Source organism: Urocampus carinirostris, chromosome 17 (genome assembly GCF_059441175.1).
Source record: "Urocampus carinirostris isolate Australia breed hairy pipefish chromosome 17, RoL_Ucar_1.0, whole genome shotgun sequence".
Lineage (NCBI taxonomy): Eukaryota > Metazoa > Chordata > Actinopteri > Syngnathiformes > Syngnathidae > Urocampus > Urocampus carinirostris.
The window spans coordinates 3,206,760-3,226,185 of NC_142365.1; the positions used below are offsets into that span (position 1 = coordinate 3,206,760).

The 19,426-nt window shown below is 41.5% G+C and overlaps 1 protein-coding gene across 1 annotated transcript; it reads right to left on the bottom strand.

Moving 5' to 3' along the window:
- Positions 1–1,905: 1,905 nt before the first annotated feature.
- Positions 1,906–17,518, bottom strand: foxred1 (FAD-dependent oxidoreductase domain containing 1). Its single transcript, XM_088321215.1, has 11 exons — positions 17,274–17,518; positions 14,765–14,985; positions 10,900–11,010; positions 10,722–10,840; positions 10,566–10,660; positions 8,252–8,353; positions 8,111–8,187; positions 7,871–8,031; positions 6,546–6,675; positions 4,592–4,696; positions 1,906–2,772 (listed from the first exon to the last, which is right to left on the bottom strand). Exons 1-11 carry the CDS (start codon positions 17,389–17,391, stop codon positions 2,518–2,520), a joined length of 1,494 nt encoding a protein of 497 aa, XP_088177341.1. The 5' UTR covers positions 17,392–17,518; the 3' UTR covers positions 1,906–2,517.
- Positions 17,519–19,426: the final 1,908 nt, after the last annotated feature.

A 19,426-nucleotide genomic window follows, 5' to 3' on the forward strand; every position in this document is an offset into this window, starting at 1 on the left:
ATATCAACAAGAATATTAAAAAAAAATAATAGGTCGAGAAGATAGCATTTGATCTTCATAATAAAAAGAGAGCAGGCATAATTGTCCACCATCTTGCTGCTACGGGCACTCAAATCCTGAGAAAGGCCGGACCAAAAAATGAAAAACAAAAAAAGAGAACGGTTCGAGGGTGACACTGTAATAAACGGGTGTCAAACGGGCGGCCCGCGGGCCAGAACAGGCCCGCTAAGGGGTTGAATCCGGCCCGCGAGACATCACTCAAAGAAGCGCAAGAGCAAAACAAGCTGCAGGTTGAAATATGTCAACTTGATGTTGCCAAAGCCAGGTGCCTCGAACAAAGACACTGTACTTGTATTTATTTCTCTCTCTTTTTCTTTTCCACCCCTTTTCTCCCACTCTGTCTATGTCTCTTTCACTCTCTGTGTCTCTTTTTCTCTTCCTTTGTTGCTCTTTGTCTCTTTCTCTCTCTGTGTCTTTTAACCTTTTTTGCTCTAACTTCCTTTTTTCCTTTTCTCTTTCTCTTCATACCCTTTGCAATTTCTTTTCTCTTTTCTCTCCTTATGTCTTTCTCTTTGGATTTCTTTCTTCCTCTCCCTTTCTTTTCCCCCTCTCTCTCTTTTTCTTTCTTTGTCCCATCCTCTCTCCTTTTCCCTCCCTCCCTCTTTCTCTTATCTATTTTTCTTTCTCTTTAATCTACTAGTCCAGCCCCCAACGGAATGTTTGTTTTATCGTGTGGCCCCCCCGAGTTAAAATGAGTTTGACACCCCTGCTGTAATACATGATCCGCATTTAATGAGAAACGGAATATTGCAGTAATTGCGTTCCTTTGTAACGCGTTTTTGGTACATGGGAAGAAGTCTCCGGAGAAAAAACATTCAGGCACAGGGAGAACATGCAAACTCCACACAGGGAGGCTGAGAGCTGGAATTGAACTCAAGACCTTTAAACTGTGAGGCAGACATGTTAGTTAGTCAACCACCGTCCTTCAATAAAAGAACATTTTCATTCATGGCATAAAAAAGGTCGATTTTCCGATTAATACTTTTTTGCATCCCTTCTTCGTGTCACCGACAAGTCCATGAGGCGAGAACCCATCTAGACCAGGGGTGTCAAACTCGTTTTAGCTGAGGGCCACAAATGCAATAAAAAAATCTCACGGGGGCCGAACAAGTAAGTTTAGAAAAAGAGAGAGGGAGAAAAAGAGAGAAAGAGGGGGAAGGAAAGAGAGCAATAAACAGGGAGATCAAGGCAGACAGAGTAACAGCGAGAGAGAAAAAGAGCAGTATTGAGATATGAATGGAGAAATAAAGAGCGAAATAAAGAAAGAAATGAAGAGAGAAAGAGAAAAGGAAAAAAAGAATGAGAGAAGTGAAACGACAGAGAAAGAAAGAGTGAGCAGGGGAAAAAGAGAGACAGAGTGAGGTGAGAGAGAGATCAAAAAATGGGAGAGAAAGAGAGGTTGAAAAGGAAAGAGAAAAAATAGAAAGAAATAAAGACAATTACAGCGTAAGTTACAGAGAGATGAAATAGAAAGAGTTGGAGAGTGAGTGATAAATAGAGAAGAGAGAGAAAAAAAAGAGAGAGAGTGAAGAAGAGAGAGAAAGAGATAGAAAAAATAAAAAAGAAAGTGAGAGAGAAATAGAAAAATACTACCACAGTTGTTTTGCAAGTGCTAACTGGCTTTGCTGGCATCTGGTGGAAATATTTAACACTACAGCTCATTTTCCTCTTGCACTTCTCTCATTGTTGTCTTGCAGTGTTCATTTTACCTCTAAAAAGTGATGGGTCTCGGGGACTCACATGCTCAAAAATGTATGGGTCCCAACAGAGATCTATGGCTCCCCAAAATTTAGTCTTATCTAGGTTGAAATTGTAAATCGGTGACAAATATATAATAAAAATCTATATATTCATTCAGTTTTAATCATCAAATTATGAATTCATTTTCTGCATCACATTATTGTTGGTAATATACCGATTAAATGGATAACCACAAACCTGTCCTTATTCATTTTCTCCTTTTATACTTCATTTTTTTCCTTAACTTCTTTATACAACATCATCATTCGTAATATAATGCATCAAAGCAAGTGAGCCGTAGGAGAGCCGGCTCTTTAATGAGTTGAGCCGAAAAAGCCGGTTCTCTAAAAAGCGACGGACTTTTCACCACACAACTGGAGATCGGCGTGCAGACGAAAACTCGAACCGCGAGACCAAAACAACATCTGCCGGATCTGCCTGACGAAAAGTTTGGAGTGCGGTAAATCTTTTACTCTTTTTCGACACCAAATTCTCATTATTACTCGATTACATTAAAAAAAAAATGTAATCGAGTAATAATGAGAATTTGGTGTCGAAAAAGTTGCGTCCTGGGGTTTAAGACGATGCGTCCCCAGCAAAAATCATGCGTCTAGGACGCAGGGACGCGGGCAAACCAGAACACTGGTCTTGCAAGCCAGCTTGAAACCACTGGTGGGCCTGATCTGGCCCGCGGGCCGCCTGTTTGGCACCTGCGGTCTAGACAATGTTCTGCTCCAAGACGGGTTCTTGTTCGGCGATGCGGCGGAAGCCCAGGCGGCCCAGGTCGATGGTGGTGAAGCCCCCGTCCAGGATGAGTTCGGCCACGGCGCGTCCCACCGCCGGAGATTGCATCAGGCCGTGCCCGCTGAAGCCCGTGGCAAAATACATGTTGCTGATCAGAGGGTGATTACCCACGATGCCGTTCTGGTCCAAGGTGTTGTAGTCGTAGTAGCCCGCCCAAGCGCCGGTCACCTGAGGGAAAGCGGGGATCACCGTTTTCGTTACCCGTCACGCCTGTCATTTTGCAGGGGTCTGAGCGTTCACACAAAGTCGGTGAGAAACGCTTGAAACAACAGTGAGCAACGACAATCCCAAGTGTGGCGACTAAGTCCTTATCAAACATCTCCAAAACTTGCTGAGTTTCCTGCATTATTAATGCATTATTGCAAAGGTTGTAGGGCCTACAAAAATTCTTGCACAAGATTTCAATTTCTTTTTTTTCCTGGTATCTTTTGTCGCATTATACTAACATTTTTGGGGGCTTATTGAGTCGGTTGCACGACACAGAACTGTATTTAATCACATTTTTTTAGTGGAAGTACAATGTTGGCAACAAGAATGACTTGGTATCATTGGAAATTATTGGAATGCAACACAAACTTTTTCTTCTTTTTCCCTGTTTTTTTTTCCATTTTTTAAAAATTCCTTTAAAAAAAAAATCTCATTGTGTTTATTTTTTCTTTTTGTTATCTATTTACTTTTTTCCCTTTGTTTCTTTCTTTTCTTTTTTTCTGGCTTTTTTCCGAATTATTCCTTCTTTTTTCTCTTCCTTTTGTTTCTTTTTTCTCAACTATTTTCTCATTTTGGTATTTTTTTTCTTTTTTGTTCTATTTCCTCCCCTTTCTTTAAGTCATTTTGCGCATAATTTGACATAATATTTAGTCGTGTAGGGATAAAAGAAGCAAAAACAACCTGAAGAGCCGTTTAGGACCCGAAAGAGCCGGTTCCTTTTAGTGAGCCGAGCCGAAGAAGCCGGTTCTCGAAAAACTCTACTAACTTTACTCAACTTCGTTCTACTTCGACATTGACTTCAAAATACAGTGGAACCTCGGTTCTCGACCATAATCCGTTCAAGAAGCGTGTTCGAAAACCGATTTGTTCGATCACCGAAATCATTTTTCCCATTAAAAATAATGTAAATCGTTTTAATCCGTTCCAACACCCTGAATGTTTACCATGAATGTTTAAGGTAAACAGAAAGCCTAACCCAGGCTAATCGTACGTTCATGTTATCGTAATCTTCCGTACGAAAGATTAGGCTAACATGAACGTGTAAAAATAAAAAAATCAGGTCGTTTACAAGTCATTTAGCACCCGGGTCTCCACAACAAGTGGTGAGCGGTTCATTGGAAAGGGGGCTCCGTTCCAACACCCTCAATGTTGGGCTCCGTTCCAACACCCTGAATGTTTAACGTAAACTTAAAGCTAACCCAGGCTAATCGTACGTTCGCGTTATCGTAATCTTATGAATAGGATTTCTTACCTTTGTGGTGGTCAGCAGAAGGCGCTCGCACACCTCCTTCATATTCGGCTATTATTTCTTTCTTAAATGCAATAGTTGTACGCACTACTTTTCTTTTTTCACCTGTAGCAACTTTGCCGCTTGCACTGACTTTCTTCGGAGGCATAATAAGGGGCTAAAACACCCGTACGCCGCTCAGCATGGCACCCTAGCGTACGCACTCGCGCATTACCGGCGTTCGAACTCCGATTTTTTGACCGAACGGCGAGCAAGAATATCTCGAAATTTTTAGTCGGACACCGATTTGTTCGAACTGAGAGGCGTTCCAAAACCGAGGTTCCACTGTACCGCATTTAGAACACATCGTCGGGGGAACCCTTGTATTTTGACCTTCATGCACTGTCACTTTGACTTAATTCGCTTCTTAATTAACAATTTCGAGCCCTGATTTTTGTGAGCTGGCTAGATTTTCTTGTGCGCGGAAAAGCTCTGGGTAGTGTGCAATTGCACACACACGCAGCTTAGAGGGAACATTGGCGGCGCACTTACTTTGAGCTTCTCGAAGGCCGGGACGCGGAGCGCCAGTTCCGGCCAGATTTTCTCCTCGAAGAACTGATGGTCGACGTCCAAATTGGCCACGTCTGGCTCTTCCTCCTGACACCGCCAAAAGCCACAATACCATTCCGTTCATTTTCATGCTTTGAGAATGTCCAAAGTCCAGGGGGCGGTCCGGTGACAGACCGCGAGCCAATGTTTACTGGCTCTCATAAAATAAATAATATATCGCCCGCTAGTAATGTTATTCATTCAAAGAGAGGGAAATTATAACTTAAGGGGCAGTAGTGAATTCATAATCCCAAAGGTGAGAACCACCAGGAAAAGTATGTGTGTGTCTGTGTGCGGAGTCAAACTTTGGAACAATTTACAAGACAAGATCAAACAATGTCCAACTATTCAATAACGTGTTCCAATTTAAATACAAAAAAACATTACTTGCGGAATACAGAGATGAAGAAAATCGGGTGTGAGTGATACGGAGTTTTTATCGTCGACGGCGACTTTAATCGGGCATGTTTATGGACTGTACTCTCAAATCCATTCAATATGTGGACTGAGCAATTCGGGAAAAACACAAGACTATGTGTAATGTAAGATCAAACATAGAACATTCCGGTTGTATCCACCAACTCTGTTTGTCCCTCACCCCCTTCATCACCCCCCCCCCCTTCCGAAGGAAAACAAAGCCTACTTACAACAGTTAGTTCTTTGTTCCTTTATCTCTTTGTTTCCTGATCAAAATTATCCTCACTGTAAATGTGGAACTGGAGTCGTCCAATTTCGTTGTCACAGCATATCCCATGTTGTAACAATGACAATAAAGGCAAATTCTATTCTATTCTATACGAGAGGTTGGGAATAGTGCCTCTAGAACTATGATTAACTTTATGTTATTGTTGCTATTCTTATATCATAACTATTCTTATATCTTAACTGTATTTTATAGGGAAGATGAAGGGGTAGGGAATATAAGCATATGTTTCTTACTACCCCTTTTCGAACATATTCCATCCATCCATCCATTATCTGCACCGCTTATCCACAGTAGGGTCACGGGGGTGCTGGAGCCCATCCCAGCTGTCTTCGGGCAGTGGGCAAGGGACACCCTGAACGGGTTGCCAGCCAGTCGCAGGGCACACAGGGACGGACAACTCATAGCTAGGGACAATTGGGACCGGCCAATTCACCTGAAATGCATGTTTTTGGATTGTGGGAGGGAACCGGAGTGCCCGGAGGAAACCCACAAAAGCACGGGGAGAACATGCAAACTCTGCACAGGAAGGTTGGCAGCTGGATTTTAACCCATGACCTCAGAACGGTGCCGCGCACGCCGCCGTGCTGCCCTTTCGAACATATCATGTAACATTATTTTGTTGTTGAGTTATTGTTTTTGTTCTGTTCTTTATTTTGATGTTCGAATAAAGTTTTCATTCATTCATTCAATGTTGACCCCAGTCCATTTAAAAAAATCACCATTTCACCAGACGATGGCAGTAGCCCTTCGGCCACTTTGCCCTTGGCTTTCCGTGAGAATTTTACCCCAACTGATTTCTGACATGGCGACTGTAAATAAACAGAAGGAGCGCCATTGCTTTCAGGACAGGTGGAAATTGGAGAAATTGCGAATAAAAGTGTCTAATTTGCCAAAAGACTGTGGATGTTTTCAATATAACATCAAAAGGCACTGCCGGACCAAACATGCCGACTACAAAAAGCTAACTGAAAAGGTGAAGCAACAGGAAGCTGTTTTACCAGCACAGCAGCGCTTTTTCACGAGACCCTGCGGGTCAAATGAAAATGCTACAAAGGCGAGCTACGAGATTGACTAGCACTACGAAGCTTTCACCGAGGATGAATTTATGAAAAAGTGTTGAAAGAATGAACTGCTTATTTAAAAAAAAACATAGTATTTGGTAACTCTGGATACCTTAAAAAAAACCCAAACCTTGTCAGGTGACCTTCCAGCGATGTAATTCCCTCCAAGTCCTTCCCTCCTGAAGTAAACCCCTGAGAGGTCTATGAGGAACGGCGTGTCCAGTCCAGGACCCTCGGGACAGTGAAAGACGTAGATGAACCTAACATGAAAATCAAAACGTGTCATCAAACCGAAATGGACAACTCGTACCCTTAGATTAGGCCTCAATCAGACCGAAGACTTGAGCTGACCCGCTAGGTTGCTGTGACCTTTTTTTGCTCGATGTCTTACTATCATGTCATCTGAATACAAGGACATCTGTTGTGGAGTACCACAGGGTTCTATCCTGGGTCCAAAGTTATTTCATTTATATATTACCGCTATTTTTAAATAGTCATATTTGCAGACGACACTAACATTTTCTATTCAAATGATAACTATATTGATTTGGTAACCTGTATTAATTCTAAATTAATTAACCTAAAAGTATGGATGGATATAAATAAATGATCTTTAAATTTAAATAAAAGCAAAGTCATATTCTTTGGTCATCGCAAGGCAAATCAAGATTTAGAAGTAGAAATGGATGGTGCTGCAATAGACGCTGTATCAGAAATTAAGTTCTTAGGGGTCATAGTAGGAAAACACACATCAGACACATACAAACTAAAGTAAAAGCATTTCAATAATCAATAAAGCCAAATTCATTTTAAACTATAATGCATTGAATTCATTACGAGTGCTGGTGGAAAAAAAATCGAAGCGCACAGGGAGCGCAGTTGCTGTGTTTTGCGGAAACGTGGCTCACGTTTAGCACCCCGGACGCTAACGTGTAGCCACCCGGAGCAATCCGGCTTCAGCGCCGCTATACAGAGACACGAAAGCCTACGGGAATCGGAGAGGAGACGGACTCGCTAACACGAGGTGGTGTATCCCTGGACACAAAGAAAAAGATTTCCATCTGCCGCAGGGATGTCGCAGTTAATGGACTGGCATGTGACGTCATCCACTCCGGGGAGCACGGGGAGAACATGCAAACTCTGCACAGGAAAGTTGGCAGCTGGATTTGAACCCATGACCTCAGAGCTGTGCCGCACACGCCGTCGTGCTGCCCTTTCGAACATATTATGTAACAGTATTTTGTCGTTATTGTTTTTGTTGTTTTTATTCTAATTTCCGAATAAAGTTTTCATTCATTCAAGAAGGCTCAACAGCTGTGTATTGACTCTTTCTGGCATCCAGTAAATAGTTAAGAGTATGCGCGGTATCCCGGTTCCTATTTCTGGTACGGCGAGATAAAAGAACCAAGGCTCAGGGAACCTTCCAGTGCAATAGACAAAATCGAAACGGCAAACCTTTTCCTCGGCTCCACCGGGAACGGGATTCCGGCCACGGTGTCCCCGGGTCCTAGTCCGACTCCCATCATGCGAGCCAGCTTTCCCGAGAAGGCCCCGGCCGCGTTGACCACCACGGCGCATTCCACCGGTTGCAACTCCATACTGTTAGGCATCTGCACCTGGGTCCCAAATATTGACCACAATCTCCTACGTAAACCACTTAGTAACGTATCGACCGGTGTTCCTGCTCGGGCTCACTTGAACAGATTTGATGCGGCGATACGGCAACAGTCCGCCGTCTTTAGTCAAGACCTCGTTGGCGGAATACTTGAAACCTGCCGAAAGGGAGAGGACGTCACGGCGTGTGGAGGGCGACGCGCTAAGTGAGTGTTTTGCCACCGGTGACTTCGGCGCGGCACTGGATGACGCCCATGGAGATGGCCTTCCTCCTCAAGGCGCTCAGCAGAGTCCACGGGTCGAACCAGCCTTCGTTTTCCAAACCTAAACATTCATAGTGAAGGATTTTATACGTTTGACTATTGTCAAAGATAGTCATTATTAAGACTCTTTGGTGGCTGTATTTACACGGATAAAATACAGATATTGTTAAAAACTACATCGTGATAGCAGCTGCAAAGTACTCACGAGGCTCCTTGTTGGTTGAAAAAGGGAAGCCCAAACGGTGGGCGTGGTTTATTATACGTCAGTGAAAACAGGACACACATTAGCACGACTTCACAATAAAATAATATAAGATTGATAAACCTAAAAGAGATATAATTAGACTGATTATTGAAACGTTACTTTATGTGTGTGTGTGTAAGAAAGATTGTTTTTATATTTAGGAATATAAAAACAAGTTATTTTCATTAGACTGAATTCTGAGAGATGTACATCCAAAATGGCCAACTTTACAACTATAAAGGATTTTATACGATTGAATACAAGTTACATTTATTGAGTTTAATGCTGGAGTTATTTACTGAATGTGCCTTTATTCAATGAGCAGTGAAAGTTCATGGCACCCTGGTAGGAAATATTGTTTACAGGAATGGCGGGAGGGGCAGCGCGGCGTCGCAGTGGTTAGCGCGTGTGCGGCACAGTTCTGAGGTCATGGGTTCAAATCCAGCTACCAGCCTTCCTGTGTGGAGTTTGCATGTTCTCCACGTGCTTGCGTGGGTTTCCTTCGGGCACTCCGGTTCCCTCCCACATTCCAAAAACATGCATGTCAGGTTAATTGGCCGGTCCAAGTGTGAATGAGCGAGTGAATTGTCTGTCCCTGTGCGCCCTGCGACTGGCTAGCAACCAGTTGAGGGTGTCCCCTGCCCACTGCCCGAAGACGGCTGGGATGGGCTCGAGCACCCACGCACCCCTACTGAGGATAAGCGGTGCAGATAATGAATGGCTGGATGGAATTGCGGTAACAGGATGTAAGGCTGATAAGATAATCAGCACATCCGACGACGCAGAAAGGCCCCGATGACGGAGGACGGCAGGCATTGTTTTGAGAAACGCTCGGTGCTGTTTTGAGTTTTCCAGACATCGCGGCAAGGTGGTGGAGCTCACGTTGGGCTTCATTGGCACGCCCATGGGAGGAGCCGGCACACCATCTTGTGGAAAGACGTGGGCCGCCAGGAATGTTTTTTTGCATTTAAATTTGAACACATGAATAGTTGGACATTGTTTGATCTGATCTTGTAAATTATTCCAAAGTTTGACTCCACAAACAGACACACACATACTTTTCCTGGTGGTTCTTACCTTTGGGATTATGAATTCACGACAGCCCCTTAAGTTATAATTTCCCTCTTTCCAAATGAATAATTTACGGATGTATTTTGGCACTATGTTTTTGTTGACCTTAAATAGCAGTTGTGCAGTGAAAAATTTGACTAAATCATCTCATTTTAATCATTTGGACTGCAGGAATAAATTATGAGTACGATCTCGATATCCTACCCTGTGTATGGTTCAAAACAATGACGTCATCTCGAAGCACCGAGATCTCGTTTGCTGAGATTGGCGCGAGACCAAAACAACAATGGCGGATCTGCCTGATGAAAAGTTTGGAGTGCGGTAAATCTTTGTTAAAAAAAAAAAAAAAAGTAATCGGGTAATAATGACAATTTGGTGTCAAAAAAGTTCCGTCCCAGGGACGCACGTTGATTTGACTCAATGCGTCCCCAGCAAAAATGATGCGTCTAGGACGCAGGGACGCCGGCAAACGAGAACACTGACTATCTGGAAAACTAAACATTGCATTTGACACATTCGAGATCGCTATAGGCAGCCCTATGAACTTTGTATTCATGAATTTTACTTTGGTCAATTTTTAGACATTGTGAAAGAGTTGTAAATGTTTGATTGTTCTTTCCAGTAGTCCATGAATAATTGTGCACACTCACGTGTAAAAATGCTGCGAAAAAATGAGTCACAAGTGGTTTTGTGCATGTTTACCTTCAGCTCTGACTTCTCTACGGACTGTAAAATGGCGTAAAAATACACTGGGAATGTTATTGGCTAACCAATGTGTCAATCATCATTTAAATCGCTCAATCTTGGCTGAAGATCTTTGAAACCAAAGTAGGTCATGTCCGTTTTCTCAATACGGGCATTCAGAGGCTGTGGCAGGCTAAGGACCGCTATAAAAACGCTGCGTATTGAATGAAATACTTCGTAATACTTCAGAATAAAGGTAGAACTTAGGACTGACCGTAAGAAGCCAGCGCCACATCCTGCGTATTGATCCATGGAAACTTCTCCTTCAGTTGCGTCGGTGAGAGCAGCGACACTTGCGCTCCGGCAGCCCTTGCGAAAAACGAAAAACGTGAAAACCCTCCGACATTTGCGCATCTCCAGCGCCGCCTACTTCTGCGTTTGGTAGTTCTCCTCCATGATGTGCGCCCCCTTGTGGCTGGCCAGGAACAAGTACCCCGCCTGGTTGAAGTTCAGGTCGACCGCGTCCTCGTTCGGAATGCCCAAGTGTTCCTGGGGAAGGTGAAGGGGTTAGCGCCCGAATCCCGAGGTGAGCACGGATCTCAGCCTACGTTGATGTTCCTCAGGAAGTCGGCGGAAGCCAAGGACAGGTTGATGTTCTCTTGAAGGGAGAACTGCTGGCGGATCCCTCCGGCGGACAGAACCGTGGACGCCTGAGAGTACTGATCCGGCACACAAAGACACCAGGACGTTAATTTGTGCTTCAGTAACACAATAAGTGTTAAATGAACTCCAAGATCATGTTTTTTTACGGAATCAGAGATCTTAGACGTGGTTAACAACTGTAAAAACAATACGTCTATGGATTGTTTTGCAGTGTTCTGGTTTGCCCGCGTCCCCGCGTCCTAGACGCATCATTTTTGCTGGGGACGCATCGTCTCAAATCAACGTGCGTCCCCAGGACGCAACTTTTTTGACACCGTCATTATTACCCGATTACTTTTTTTTTTAAACAAAGATTTACCGCACTCAAAACTTTTCGTCAGGCAGATCCGCCATTGTTGTTTTGGTCTCGCGCCTACCTCGATGACGTCATTGTTGTGGTGGTTGTCGAGTGAAAGAGAAGTATGCCTCCGTAAATACAGTTGGTATTAGGTGCAAAACAACAAAAAATTGCTAATTTTTTTAGTGTCGGTAAAAAATCGAAACATAATACAGAAAGTAGTAACAACGGCAAAAATTCCGGCACGAAAAAACGGCGGAGAAATTCTTCAGGAGACCGCGAAGGCAAGGAAAACACGTGTTTTGAAGCCAATGATTCGACGAAAAATAAACAAAAGAATACTCCTAGCAAGAAAAAGGACTTTTCTGCCAAAATTGACTCAATTACATTCCTGGTGACGCTATGATGAGGATGATAATGGAGGCTACATGTTCTGTGATGCGTGTACCCAGCGTGACAAAAAAACTGGATTGCATCAATCATTTCGCAATACGAACTTTCAAAAAAGCACAACGACAATGAAAACCACAAATAAGCTATGGAAATTCCGTTGCTGCAATTGGACCTTGAGAAGGCATTACAACTGTGGCGGGACAGCAAACCACGAAGAATATATGAACTGAAAAATCTGACGTGATTAAAACTGCATGAATATAGAGACTAATATTTCAGCAATAGTATTTTGTATAATGTACAATGTTTTTGTGAACTGAAAAATCTGAAGTGATAACTGCTTTGTATTACCAATAAACTGTGATGATTAAAACTGAATGAATATATAGATTTATATTATATATTTGTCTCCGATTTACAATTTCAACCTGGATAACACTAAATTTTGGGGACCCATAGATCTCTGTTGGGACCCATAGATTTTTGAGCATGCACAGCTAAAATTAACACTGGTTTTGACATCGATATGGTACTAGTTAAGCAAATTATAAATAGCATTGTGAAACCATTGACCTACATATGTCATCTATCATTTCTAACAGGAAAATTTCCAAATCAAATGAAAAAACAAAAGTTATACCAATAAACAAAAATGGAAACAAGCACATTTATACAAACTATAGACCTCAGTTCTCTAGAATATTAGAAAAACTTTACAATAATAGACTAGAACATTTTGTAGATAAACATAAATTGATGAATGAAAGTCAATATGGTTTTAGAGCAACCAGATCAGCAACAATGGCTACCATTGATGCAATAGAAGAAATCCGCCATAGCATAGAAAAAAAGAGATACGCAGTCGGGGTATTTATTGACTTAAAAAAAGCATTTGGTACCATTAATCATAATATACTATTAAAAAAAACTGGAAAGATATGGCATCGGGGGAGTGGCTTTGCAATGGATTCAAAGTTATTCGACGGGGAGGAAGCAATATGTAAAAATGGGAGAGTTGTCATCTGAATATTTGGACATCTGTTGTGGAGTACCACAGGGTTCTATCCTGGGTCCAAAGTTATTTCATTTATATATCAACGCTATTTTTAATGTTTCCAAACTATTGAAAATAGCAATATTTGCACACGACACTAACATTTTCTATTCAAATGATAACTATATTGATTTGGTGACCTGTATTAATCACAAACTAATTAACCTAAAAGTATGGATGGATATAAATAAATGATCTTTAAATTTAAATAAAAGCAAAGCAATATTCTTTGGTCATGGCAAGGCAAATCAAGATTTAGAAGTAAAAATGGCTGGTGCTGCGATAGACGCTGAATCAGTTTTTAGAGGTCATAATGGACAATAAATTAAGCTGAAAAACACACATCAGATGCATACAAACTAAAGTATCTAAAAGCATTTTAATAACTAATAAAGCCAAATTCATTTTTCAACTATAATGCATTGTATTTATTATATTGTTCTCTCTTTCTGCCATATTTAACATATTGTGCAGATTCAAAATCCCAAAGGTGAGAACCACCAGGAAAAGTATGTGTGTGTCTGTGTGCGGAGTCAAACTTTTGGAACAATTTACGAGATCAAACAATGCCCACTTGTTCAAATTTAAATACAAAAAACATGACTGGCGGAATACAGAGATGAAGAAAATGGGGTATGAGGGATACGAGAGATTGGGAATAGTGCGTCTAGAACAGGGGTGTCAAACTCATTTGAACTCGGGGGCCACACGATAGAACAAACATTCTGTCGGGGGCCGGACTAGTAGAATAAAGAGAAAGAAAAAGAGAGATAAAGAAATAAGAGAAAGAGGGAGGAAAAAGGAGAGAAGGCGGGACAAAGAAAGAAAAAGAGAGACAAGTAGAGAGCGTGAGAAACAAAAGATAAAAAGTCGTGAGAGAGGGGGAAAAAAAGGAGAGGAAGAAAGAAATCCAAAGAGAAATAGAAAGACAGAAGGAGAGAAAAGAGAAAAGAAAGCGCGAAAGGTAGGAAGAGAGGAAGAGAAAAGGAAAAAAAGAATTTAGAGCAAAAGAGGTTAAAAGACACAGAGAGAGAAAGAGACGGGGACAGAGTGGGAGAAGAGGGGTGGAAAATAAAGAAAGAGAGAGAGAAATAAATACAAGTACAGTGTCTTTGTTCGAGGCACCTGTCTTTGGCAACATCGAGTTGACATATTACAACCTGCAGCTTGTTTTTATCTTGTGCTTCTCTGAGTGTTGTCTCGCGGGCCAGATTCAATCCCTTAGCGCCTGTGGTCTAGAACTATGGTTCACTTTGTTGTTATTGTTGCTCTTCTTATATTATAACTGTTATTATTAATATCATTACAATTGTTGTTGTATCATTAGTGTATGTAATAGGGAAGATAAAGAGAGATAAAGAGAGAGAGAGAAAGAGATAAAGAGAGAGAGAAAGAGATAAAGAGAGAGAGATAAAGAGAGAGAGATAAAGAGAGAGAGATAAAGAGAGAGAGATAAAGAGATAAAGAGATAAAGAGAGAGAGATAAAGAGATAAAGAGAGAGATAAAGAGAGAGATAAAGAGAGAAAGAAAGAGAGAAAGAGAGAGAGAAAGAGATAAAGAGAGAGATAAAGAGAGAGAGAAAGAGAGAGAGATAGAGAGAGAGATAGAGAGAGAGATAGAGAGAGAAAGAGAGAGAGAAAGAGAGAGAGAAAGAGAGAAAGAGAGAAAGAGAGAAAGAAAGAAAGAAAGAAAGAAAGAAAGAAAGAAAGAAAGAGAGAAAGAAAGAGAAAGATAGATAGATACTTTATTCATCCCAGCAGGGAAATTCACAATGAAGGAGTAGGGAATATAAGCATTTCCTTGTTACTACCCCTTTTCGAACATATAATATTATTTTGTTGTTGAGTTATTGTTTTTGTTCCGTTTTTATTTTGATGTTCGAATAAAGTTGTCATTCATTCCTTCAAAAGTACGTCGTCCCCGCGTATGACGATAAAATGCAGGTCTGCTATTGGTTCAGAGCGAATGTCATATCTCAAGGGTTAACTTTCCGTAAAGTGTTTTTTTTTTCTTCTTCTGGCTTACCGTGGTGTCCTTCTCGACCACGACGATTTTGAGCCCCTCGCGGAGCCCTTCCTTCTTTTTGAGCCAATAAGCCACAGACCAGCCCACCACTCCGCCCCCGGCGATCACGATGTCGGTCCTCTCAGGCGGCAGGTTGGGGTTGATCTCGATCGGGTTCCAGGAGCTGCCGGGGAGAATGTCCGCCACCTTCTTCCTCGATTCTGCAAACTTGGCCTCCAGATCTCCCGGGAGGAAAAAAAGTCACATTTTAGCAACTGATTTTTTTTGTTTGGGGAGTTTTAATTAGGCACAGCGCAAAAATCTAAATGAATCATGAATTTAAAAAAAATGAAACGATAAACTATTTGCACAACAGCCGTACAAACCATTACGCAATACTTCAAGATGTGCCCATTTCAGAAAGCGGGGGGCCAGAATCGGTAAACTGAACATGCATCAGGTGTTGTGGTTTATCGGAGTCCAGCTTGACATAAGGAGAACACGTTCGTTTAAAACGGGAAATTCCAGGCTTGTTTCTCCTGAGTTTAAATGTCATCGAGTGCTATTGAAATGAAATGATCTGCATTTCTATAGCGCTTTTCAAGTCAATGACTTCCCAAAGCGCTTTACAATGTGCTCCACATTTCCCAATAGCGGCCTTGCAGCCATGTAAGGCGCTAACCTGCTTATTGGGGGTATTAGGGGTTCAGTGCCTTACCCAAGGACACTTCGACATGTAACACGGACGAGCCGGGATTCGAACTGGAATCCCTTGATCCCAAGATGAGCGCTCTACCTCCTGAGCTACTGCCGCCCCCATTATTAATAAAAACACTTGTTTGGTTTGGATTAGCTCGCGAAATAACAACAATGACAAACATTTGGAAGAACATCATCAATTCCCGAAAAGTATGCACATTGAGGGAAAAACGAGTGCGTTATCGCAAGGGGACGTGCTAAGTAACATGAGATGTTGTCTGAGGATATAAAAAAGCTGATTGTCTCTTAGACGAATGAGTACTCTGTTTTGGACACTGATGAAGATAAATAATCGGCTCTCCCTCTCCTGCCAAAATGTCTTTGTATCTTGTTTCTATATTTCGAGGCAGTAAGGTCTGCTCCGAAAAAGGATGGACTATCCAGCCTGTCATTCTTTGAATTCAGCCTCTGTCAAAGGTGCTCAGGGCTTTCTCAGTGTCACCTTTTCACAATGTTCGTTTACAGCGAGCATTTTGTAGTTTCGCCTGGCAGAGCCTCTTGATTTTTTTTGAAAAGAGCCAAATAATCTGTAGGCAGACGCAATTGTTTCAGATTAAGGAAAAAAAAAAAACTTCAATTTCCTCTTGTCCTGGAAGCGGCAGCTGTCACAGTCAATTTCCTTTTTTTATTTACAGTAGCCATGTCGGTAATGGGTTGGGCTAAAATTCTCACAGAAGAGTTTTTGGGCACTGAAGGATTTTATACATTGGACTATAAAAGATTTTATATGATTGAATACAAATTACATTTAATGCAAGATATTCACTGACTGGGCTGTGGTGCGAGGTCAGGGCACCCTGGTGGAAAATGTTGTTTACAGGAACGGCGGGAACGGGACGCACGGCTGATAAGATAATCAGCACATCCAGACGTTGTTGACGAAGGTGTTGTTTTGAGTACCCCAGAAATCGGGACGCTCGTCTACAAGATGGTGAAGCCCAGGGGGCTTCCTTGGCACGCCCATGGGAGAAGTCGGCACACCATTATGCAGGGAGACGTGGGCCAAGAAGAAAAAGCTAAAGGACTTGAGAAAAAGGGCAACCGAGAGACTCCAACGTTACTTATTCGGCCGTTTGCGATGGAGTACACTCAGTTAAATTGTTAGGGAAATTAAATCTGCCCCCGTGTGGAAATGTCGGCTTTCCTGTTCATCTTTTCCATCAAGAAACGAGTGCGCATAAATTGTTGGGTGAATGTAGGTCGTGTTTGGTTAATGGAGTCAACTTCCAAACGTTTTGAGGATAATCAAGATGCTGAGTGGTAAATAGTCTGCATTTCTATAGCGCTTTTCAAGTCAATAAAGACCTCCCAAAGCACTTTACAATGTGCTTCACACTTACCCATTCACACACTCACACACCAATAGCGGCCATGCAAGGTGCCGACCGGCCTACTGGGGGCATTAGGGATTCAGTGTGTTGCCCAAGGACATTTCGACATGTAACACGGAGAAGCCGGGAATCGAACTGCGATCTCTTGATCCCAAGCGCTCTACCTCCTGAGCTATTGCCGCCCCAAATGTATAAAACCCTTCAACTTCGAGAAAGAGAAGTCAAACATTTACAATTCCTTCACAATGTCTAAGAATAGAAAAAAGTAAAATGCACGTTTTTACACTTAGACATACAACACGGAGGAGCCGGGAATCGAACCTGCCACCTCTTGATCCCAAGAGCGTTCTACCTCCTGAGCTCAATGCCTACCGCTATTCCATTTTTGTTCCTTGCAGGGAAGACATTTTAATAATCAAAACAAGAACACGAGGTCTAACCTTTAAAAAAGTCATTGTGCAGCGGTCGTCCGGTGCTCAGGTTTCGGCGTGACGGTTCGATTCTGCACGCGAGCCGTCTATAGGCGACCCCGACACGCAGACTGCCCCACAGAGACATTGCCACGCGCCCTGCAAGGAAAACAGTCAAAAAAAATACTTTGCTTGTCCTGCAGGGAGCCAACGGCCATGTCAGATCCACCAATAATCCCCAGGACGATCCCGCAGGTTGAGTTTTTTTTTTTTCACAATAAAACTTTGTAACCCCTCTTCCGGTGAAACGCTACTTGATTCATCCTTAAGGCAACACAACCAGGAAGTAGACGCTAATTTTTATATACAACTCAAGTAAATAAAATTAAAGCACTTCATTAAACCAACATAAAATGTACGGTATCCAAAATACTCACACCCAAAAATAAATAAGTAAAATAAATAAACCTGACTGGAATAAAAAAAAGTGTACAAAAATTAAACAACCCGGAAGTAAACGTGTCTTAGCAGCAGCCCACACAAACACTATGCTACAGGTATGGTTTCTTTTTTCTTTTTTATAATACTTATTAGACTTACGGCTCGAATTAAAAAGGCCGTTTAAAAATGCCAGGTTGTTGGCTTTAAGGATGTGGAGCAACTCAAAACACTTTTATTTCACCTCGGCGCCATTTTTGTAACAGAGTTCGCATCCAGTAACCACATTTCTACTTCTGGTTGTATTTTCACAATTAAACCATACACAGAGACAATATTCCACCACAAACACTAAAAATTTAACACAAACCGCCCGTTTTTTAATAAGATTCTCCAGTGAAAACTAAACTCTAAAACCCGCACAGGATCATAAAAAAAAAAAAAAAATCTTACTTCGAAAATATCCGCATGGGGGCGTGTAAATACTTCCGCAAGCGTGGGACTAGAATTGGCCAATCAAATACAGCCAATGCCGAGCCCATTTCCGTGACCACATTTGACCAATCAGAGAATCGGGGGTTCAAAGAAAAGCAGGGTTGGGAGGGTTACTTTAAAAATGTATTCCGATACAGTTACTAGTTACCTGTTGAAAAATCTAGTCAGTAACGTAATCCAAGTACCACAATATCACAGTAATGCAAATTGATTACTTTCAATTACTTTTGGATTAATCCAATAACCAAATATGCTAATAAAAGACAAAATAAACTAAATATAAATAAAATTACTAAAGTTGCTTGTAGTCCTACAAAGAAAATGCTCAAATCTTAACCACATAGTATAGTTTATTAAGCAAAAAATACTTTCTCACTTTCACACAAAAAAATAAATCTTAATAGTATTTTTTGTTTTATCCACGCGACGATTCACACTATACTCGCGCGTGTACAGGTCAGTCAAACGTGCTTGTTAGCATAACTTTCATTCATTGGTCTACGGTGGGGAAAAGTGGAAGACTATTGGTTCTTGGCCGGTGAGCTTCCGGTTGGTTATTATCAAGCTAGGTTGACACGTCGCCAGAAAATACACCCTAGCCTAGAAGTTAGTTATAGCCTATAACTATATATATATATATATATATATATATATATATATATATATATATATATATATATACACTTATAAATAAAATTGTAATCCTGCAAAATAATCCTTATTTTTACTAAATATTACTGTAATTTGATTATGTCTTTTTTTCTGTAACTGTAGCGGAATACAATTATTTTTTTTGGTATCCAAATTACGTAACGCCGTTCCATGTATTCTGTTACTCCCCAAGCCTGCAGAAAAGTCATTTAAAACGAAGAAAAAAAAAACATTTCTGCACATTGACTCAATTTTGTTTGTTTTTACTTGGAAATGGCAAGGAGGCGAACATGCACTTAACAAGCCGGCGTCATTGACGTGGGAAGCAAAAGGGGGCAGCAGAGAGCTATCTAGCAACAGCTCATACGAAAGGATTTTTATAATACAGTAATAAAACAGGGATCTCAAGTTTCTTCAATGTATGCAAAAAGGTGTGTTCGATACCAAATGTTTTCCGATTAAACTCTTGGAATTCAAAATGAACAGTCGGAACCAAGATACCCTGAAACTATGAAGCCGGTTTAACTCACTCAAAAGTGCTGTAATACTGTATTCCACTCGTGAAACAATTTTTTACAAACATGGTCTCGTATATTCAC